The 8,779-nt window shown below is 33.4% G+C and overlaps 1 protein-coding gene across 2 annotated transcripts in view; it reads right to left on the bottom strand.

The window, feature by feature from the left end:
- Nucleotides 1–4,234: 4,234 nt before the first annotated feature.
- Nucleotides 4,235–8,779, bottom strand: part of LOC132738410 (protein Wnt-16-like) — a 47,939-nt gene continuing 43,394 nt past the window's right edge. For both annotated transcript variants that reach the window (XM_060725906.1, XM_060725907.1), the window contains exon 4: nucleotides 4,235–8,044. In XM_060725906.1, coding sequence (XP_060581889.1) covers nucleotides 7,580–8,044 — 465 coding nt within the window. In that variant the 3' untranslated portion in view covers nucleotides 4,235–7,579. The remainder of the gene's footprint in view (nucleotides 8,045–8,779) is intronic.

Genomic DNA, 8,779 nt, shown 5'->3' with positions numbered 1-8,779 from the left:
TAATAAGTGGTTAGAATTGATATAACAATATTTTTAAATTTTTTAATAAGCTTATTTTGAATTGAATCAAAGAAGTATGCATATCTGTTTTTTTTTCACTTTTCCTAAATTTTGATTGATTTTTGAAGAAAGTAAAATATCTGGATGTGTGCAGTTTAACTTCTAGCATGTCCCAAGCCATGGTAAAAGCAGAGGGGGAGAAATGAATCTTGTATTTGTATTATCAATGTTATTTTACATATCACTAAACATTTTTACATTTTTGAATGCATTGTTCACCATTTTTTTGATGTCTGAAGTGATAGAGAATAATTAATAGGTTGGTGCCTTGGATCTGGCGAGGCGGAGGGATTTATTGGGTGAGCCTTTGGTCAGATAGTTCTCCATCCATAGGACCAATCTTTCTTTTTATCCTGTTATCGATTTTTTCTGTTATCGACTAGTTCTTATCATTCTGGTATATTTTACAAGCAAAATTGTCAAACCAGTCTTTTTAGTGATTTTAGTCATTTTTACATGTTTTGCCGCATAACGTATGCGTTCTTTTTCAAGACGTCATCATATGACGTCACAGTAACAATGTTGAAATTTAGTCCCGTACAATTTTTCAAATTTGTTACATTTTCACACAATGTATGCAGTCATTTACTTGCTTCTCCTGTAGAAGCAAAATTTACGTACATGACATGATTTATTCCTGTTGATAATTCAATTTAGTGTTGTTTTTTTATTCATCAGAACAGCTCATGCCTTTGATTGGTAAAATAAGAACCATAAGGAATATAAAATAGACCATATTTTACAAAATCTTTTAGAAATGTGTAATCATATGAAAAAGGAACATTTTAAGTGTGTGTGTGTTTTGTTTTTTTTTAATTAATTCTTTTGTACTAAATAGTTGAAATGATTCTGAAAAATCCTTAAAATAAGTTTTAAAAAAGAATTTTCAGGATAAAATTTTGAATTTTGGTCAGTTTTTTTCATTTATAATAGACCTAAACTTGGCTATTTGAAAACTATATATAGATGCAAAAAAGTAGGAAGAATCTTATTCTTTTAATAACAAGCCATGGTTAGTATAAGTTTTAAGCTCTTGTAGTTTAATAGTCAAAATGCCTCTTTATTGTATCACATGCATAAGAGGAGTTCTGAGTTCAAATCTCAGCAAGAGTTCTTATTTGCTGATTCATGGTTTGTAAAATTAAAATAGGGCTATGAATTTTTATGTCTATATTAAAGTTTTTGTTTTTATAAGTCATTGTTTTTATTTGACACTTATTAAAATCAAGGTTGTTTTAACTTGATTGGAACTCTGACAGTATGATTCTCAGTATAAAACTATTCTTATTCAATGAATTTTTCCGAGAATTTATCATAGTATAAATCGACTTGACGAGTAAAATATCACTTGCCACAATGTCCAAGCGTAAATATTGTTTGACAAATGGTAAAATGTACTAAATTTTCTGTGCGTTTTTTAATTTTGACATCTGCATGCTTACTCAACTGCCGGCATATAATATGATAATATCTGCTAATCATGAAATTCGCTCATATCTAACACCCGACCGCCGATCGGCAAACCTGTGAGGGAATACTAAAAGATCAAGGAGTACTATACGAATGCTAAATGCAAGATTTCAAAATGGCCCAAAACATTTCCCTTTTCAAATAAGACCAACCTTGTCTGTCGATTTTCGTGTTGACCGTGCATTTCATACTGTGCATGTTTTTCACGTATTTGCCGTTTCTGTTAAAATGAAATTTTTGTCTTGATATTCAGTCAATATTTCAAGTTTGAAATGAATATTTGTGATGGTTTTTGGGGAAATATAAAAAGGGAGAAATGCCTTTCAAGATCATCTTAATTCCTTTTGAAATGCATTTTACTTTTATATAGAATAAGTATTTTGTGTTTTAAGTGAATATGTTTGAATTTTTTAGCAGTAAGCCGTAACCAAAAGGTTAATCAAGGCGAACACATAATCGAAAAGTAACATAACCAAAAGATTAACCAACCTTTACATTAATGAAAAAAAAATCATTTCTCAGGAGTAAATAGTTAGCCATCATTTGGTCACGGAGGCCCCTCATACCTTTTGATATAAATGCAAATAGTGTGTAAACTAATAGCTGAAAGTAATGACATATGATATACAATCATATCAAACACATATCAGTTTCTGCCGCCTAATTCCCTTAAGTATGCAAGTCATAAGTGATTGCATTTGGAAACCCGTTGAACATTTCAAAACAAGGCAATGTCAAAACCCAAGTTAACCATTTTTTATGTTCCCGCGAGGGGTTTGACATTATTGGAAGATAGATAACAACCGCATGTACATTAATTATTAGAGCAATCAGCTCCTACCTAACGATACGCTACAAGTAAACATAAGATTTGAACTTTTATCATGTTGAAATTAACTGAACATTGTAGTCTATAAAATTTAAATGCATTGGCTGCGGTTGTGTTAACAAACATATTAGCGAAACAAAGTAACCACAATTAAATGATATCATATTCGACATTCAAGTATAATCTTTCATAAGCATAAGCTTAATTGTTATGTCACTGGTTTACTGTATGAAAATTGTTTTGTCTTTGGGCCCCGGATCAGTGGGTTTGGGTGCTATATTTTCCTTGAATACATAAGTTGTTCAGATGTGTGTTGAGGAACATCAGTCATTGATAAAATAGGGGGAAAAAGAACCCCTAAAGAAAGTCCAAAACGGCAAAATTGAAAATGTTGCAGGTTCCGTTTGATAAAGCCCAAATTAACACTGTCCCGGTAATGGCCACGGTATCGCTACTGTGTCTTCAGCAGGTGAACCGAGGTGTTCCTTGGTGTTTTTCTGAGAAATCAAATTGCGTTTACACATCCCCGACAGAGCCCATGTGTATTCCCGGTTCAGAACCCGATATAGCACCGGATACATACGATAAGCGCCGATGCTAAATCAGTGTTTTCCCACTTGATTCCGGTGGAAACCCGACTAGACACGGTTTCATCACGGTCCATCCCGACCATCGCCGTTTTTGCCACGGTAATGCTATTGGTGATGCTGGCACTGTGCCTGTGACGCCCTGGTAATGCACCGATGCTTCCTGCTCAAGTTTATGAGAATAAAACTGACTGACCACGTTGACATCAGTCATTTGGTAAAAAGACAGCAGAGATGCCATCCGAAAGAAAGGGGATGGAAGTTAGAAAAAACTGTGTCTACAACACCTTCAGAGGTTGAGGTACCTGAAGCTGAAAATGCACAAACTGAAGATTTTTTCCTTCTCTCATTTAACAAATTGTCTATGCTCGTGTTCCTTCTCTAAAGTAAATGATCCAAAGTAGCACTTCAAGTTTATATATTCCTGTTCTTTAAATTACCTGTATCGGCATGAGGTCGTTACACCACCGTCTATCATCGTTGTATATCCGTACTTGTCTGCAATATCCGGGACATTACCGGCTCCAACCGGAGCGTTGTTGCCAGTTACCTGAATGTACCCTGGCTCTACCGTAGCTCTGCCTGTTTTACCGTGGCAATATCGTGTCATCACCGGGACTTTGCCGTTTGGACATTGACTGACACGCATCCCGGTTTACTACGATTTGTCACGGTAAGGATGCAATATAGATAATATAGAAGACAACCGTGGTGATCTCTCAGTTTGTTCCGGTTTACCATGGTTTGTCCCTTTACTTCACGGAATTTCAACAACCCAACGCCGGTTTACCACGGTTGATCATGGACACCAAACCGGGACTGTGTAAATGGGGCTTAAACCGCCCTAGTATGTCTGTATTACTATTACTACTAGCAAGAAAAAAGGTCTTCAAATCAATGAAATTACTTAAACCGAATTCTGATCGCGACAATATCATAATACTTTTAAGATGTTGTCAATCAGGGTTATAAATGAAAAAGGGAGACAAAGGAAAAATACTTATCTATTGAGACTTGAATTTCAATTGTATCTTTCTAGAATACGCTTTCTAGCGTCAATATTACATTATATAGCAGCTCAAATCCTCGATATTTAGGTTCATAAAAGAAAACAATTAAAACAAAGATACTTTTTTGTTAAATGGCAATTACAGTAAAAATAACTATGAGAGCGTTTTGGTGCGACATTTAGCGGTAAGTGCGACATTTAGCGGCGTTGCGACATATAACGGCGCCACAGACGTTCACATTTTTTTCGATTTAAAATATAACAATGACAAAGTCTTGGTTACTTTCTCAACGTTTATTGTTAACATGTTTTTAATATATTTGCGTTACATTGTATTAAAAACAAGTAATATAATAGTGAATTGATAACAAGGATTCTCTTTTTCAAAATAGAATTAAAAATGTCAATAGCTATTTTCTTTTATTGAAAGTTACATTGTGACAACGAAAAATTAGAATTTAAATATTTAGAAGGAAATAACTGTTAACAACATGACTATTTTATTTTATTTAAACTTGTATAATTGTACTTTTTATGTCTGACATCGGCTCAAAGTGGATTAATTATCTTAACAAAACCAGTGAAACCGCTGTAGAGCACCCTCTGTTAAACAACTACCTCTTTACAACAACAATATAATTTCTTCCCAAAGTAAAGATTACCACGCCATTTTACCTCTGTAGAGCAACTACTCTAAGCAGAAACCAATCTATTTGTCTCACAAAGGGTGTGGCTCTGCAGAAGTCATACTGTATCATAACTAATAATCGGTGTACTAGCTGGTTAGATGTCTGCCTCTCAACCCAGAGGCCATGGGTTCGAACCCTACACGGGTCACGGCCATGTTTCTTCATATGACACCAGTACTGGTTGGTACCAGGAAGCGGACTCGAAAGTGATTAATATAAGTTGCAAGAACTTGTTTCGCAATTGAGCTTAAATAAATATGTTTAAACCAACTAATAATCAATTTGAATAGATTCAGACATCATAAGGAATAACAAAAATCAGTATTATGTTTGTGCTGCCATTTACAATCTATGAACTCAGGATTACTTTTAATTTCATCCTAGAATTCAACAACAAGAGACAAAAATACATTTAAAATGTTTTACTTTGTTTCCTAAATTGGTTAATGTTAACCAGTAAAAAGTTGCCCATACTGCACTTCAGTGTTGTTATCTTTTCTGTGCCTTCGGAATCATTGATGCCAGCACTTTTAAGTGTTGAGAATTGAGTACCGCTCAAGCCGGTGCTAGGGGGCGTGAGGGATGTTGCACTTATTCATTATCCATCATGTACAGACTCAATCAAACCGAGTCTGCAATTTTCATGTAATTTTGTTGAGATTAATGTTTCCGAGGGATCACTTTCCAGATTTTTTCTCTCGATGAAATTGACCAATTTGGCGTAACACGCATTATTAAGAATTATTTATAAAGGGAAAATAAAGTGAACTTCCGAGCATTTATTTGAGGCGTTTTGAAACATTGTATGTGTTTCAAATACAACAGTATGTATTGTAATATAATTTGATAACATACATTAATAGGAAAAAATTAAAGATTCAAGCCGGACCTATACAAACATTGACCAACATAATGTTTATATAATATATATTGTACATTTACTATCAACTATATACAAAATAATGCACACTGTATTTAAGGGGCTTGTTCATTTGATAAAAAATATGTCCTTCGTTCCTAGAAAAAGTTTATTTTTTCTGCTTCAAATATATTTTAGTTCGAATGTTGAAGTTTTAAATTATTTTAACAGGTAGCATTGATTGTTATGCTACCTTTATTTGTTTTGAGATACTGCAATAAAAGACAAAAACATAATGAAATCAGACGACAATTACAATGTTAATTTATCATATCCCAAAACTTTTGAGACTTTATTATCTTAAAAAATACATTCAGTTTTAAAAAACATCTTTTGGTGGTGATTTTATTCGATTAAATACTGAAATTTTACCTTTTTTTGTTCGAACTTGTTATTGAAAACAAAATATATAATTATCAATCAAGCAACCCCCTTTTTAAATATGTACATTCCGGACACGAGGTACGTCGTTGAATCAGCAGAAAATATTCAAACATTTACAACACATAAACTAACACAGTTCATTGATACAACACATAAACAAATGTCATTTAACAACGCAAAAATATAAAAAAAATGTATTATCCATATCATGAGGATCTATATCTTTATATTTATTCTAATAACATGTGAAATTAGCAGATTTAAATAGTTCATGAATTTTAAAGTACTGCAGACTATCTTTCGAAACGTATGAACTCCTTTTATCTTGTGGCGCATTCACTTAAAACAGCATACTTCCAGAATCATGCTAATTTTAGTGAGCATTTTTAAAATGTATTAAATAGTAAAATATTGTCAAGTGAACAAAGAAATAATTTTTACATTGCCAACGGCTATTGAAATCTATGGAAATTGCCGAAACTGGTCAGAATATGCAAAAATAGCACTTACTGCGTTAGTAACGCGGCAAAAATATTAAGATAGATACTGCAAAACAGTCATTCATTGCATAGAACATGTTTTTTTCCTTAAAATTGTAAATATTTTGACTTTTCTTAAGATCTAGGTACATTTTTCTCAAGATTGATTTTCTTGAAATATTTCGGCTCATCTGGAGGCATGCAGCTTAAAATTGTGAAGTTTCCCGTGCTACCGTTTTTTAGATTTTTCTAATAGGTCATATGTTGCTTTAAAGTAATTTTTTAACATTAAACGTGGCAACAATAGGTTTTCATTCTATCAAGTCAGAAAATAATATCTAGAGCTTTTCATAGCACGATGCCATTTTCAAACCAGACCCCGCCCCCATCTGTTACATTCTCATTTAGAAGAAACGTGAAAATATTTGCATAAATTATGTCTAGCGTGTATTTTACAAACTGAAATATGATAAATTTCTTCAAACTAGCTCATGTTAAGTTTAATTGTGTGATAATATGTCATTCTGTATTTACGGTTTGGCTGGGTCAGAAGTTCAATCCACATTCACAAGAAATTCTAGAAGTATCTTTCCCATGTTTTATATACTAGATTTATAGTTAACTTATGAGCATTCAATGTACATGTTTGTATGTACATGATATATCATAGTATGCTCAATGCATGCATAGAGCACAATGTGACGTACAAATCTAAGTCCTTGCATAAAAATTAACATTGCGTATAATAAGTTGGCAATCCTTTTTACACTCAGTATATTCTTCCTTTTTATCTTGTCACATTTTTTCTGATACCAAAATCTGAACATTTTTACAGTTCCCATTATCGCAATATGTATAGTTAAAAAGTATCAGTTAATGTTTGATACAAAATGTACATGAAAAGTACGCTGATATATACACAAACAGTATGTATGTATGTACATGAACAATGTTTACACACTCCCTCGTTGATGCGTTCTCTGTCTGGGAACCCAGACGACATTTTACTGTACATCGTTGACGGAAGTTCAAAGTAGTTTAGAAATATAATATCCTCTGTTACACTGATTTGTTACTGACCACGAGAATATACTGTGCTCCTCTCTCCTCCTAGCGATTATCTCCCCTGTACCATAAATTACAGACGCAGTTTTCACTTACATGTGTGCTTTTCTATCATTGTTTCACAAGTTTTACATTGAACGTGACAACACCATATGAATTTACAGTGACAACGTGACACATATGTGACCACTTGTGTATTATACCCACGTCCACAGCACAACAAATCGCAACTGTCACTCCCTGTTGAAGTTTTGTTACATAAACGCCCCGTTGTGCCCAATATACCCTTTTTCACATTTGGGCGACAATAATTTGGTGATTTATGAACATAGATTAAGTCATCAGATTTGATTGGTTGTCGGCGTTTTGTCTTCCCTTTACGCCGTGGTCGACGCTTTGACCGACGAGCTATTGGAACAGACCTTTCGTATTTGAGTTTTAAAGAGTCCCCTATTTCACGAAATGACGGAAGGCTTCGCCAGCATGTCTTTACTGCGCATGATCCGGAAACTCCATGGCAGCGACATTTCAGAGACATTGCATTCTCTGCGATCTGAAATATAAAAAGTATAAATATATATGTGTTTCAATTATTCAATTAATAATACAACTTAAACAACATGTATTTAGAATGTTAAAGGGCCATACACTTAAGTTTGTGACGAAAGCTAGAGTTTCAATTTTTCCTTGCAAATTGTATATTATTTGAATTAAAAAAATACGGAAAGGAATATTTTAATCTGGCACTTATTTTAGAGTAGCATATTAATTTGCAACTTCATTCATAAATAACGGCGGAATGATTTCATCTAAAGCACGCGACACATTCACAAAAGGCGATTGAATAATTTCATTTAAAGCACGCTACTCGTTTAATACAAGACGATGCACGATGTCATTTTCCAGCATCAGTTCAAATGTTAGATAAACTCAGTCTCATATACAAGATAATACCAGAACAAGACATTATCTGTCAAAACACTCATAAATTCCTACTTCTTTTAAATAGAGCAATGATGTTGATACAAATGCGGCGTTTATGTATTTTCATTGTTTTAGTTCTAGTATTAAAGCTATTTCCTTAACAATTTCAATGGACGATCTTTTAGTTGATTTAACATCTCTTTTTCTTCAATTTTATTTTAAGATTGGGGTTTCATATGGTTATACAGAGAAACGGTAAAAGTGAACGTTTTATGATCAGACATCATAGACAGAAGGCAGAGACATTTGTTTGTCAGGTTGCTCAAGCATATAAAGCAAGAATTATTATGACCAAGTATTAGAA

Source organism: Ruditapes philippinarum, unplaced genomic scaffold, assembly GCF_026571515.1.
Source record: "Ruditapes philippinarum isolate M1 unplaced genomic scaffold, ASM2657151v2 ctg1038_1_1_1_1, whole genome shotgun sequence".
NCBI lineage: Eukaryota > Metazoa > Mollusca > Bivalvia > Venerida > Veneridae > Ruditapes > Ruditapes philippinarum.
Note: the sequence above shows the minus strand (reverse complement) of the source record. Positions and strands in the feature narration are given on the sequence as shown.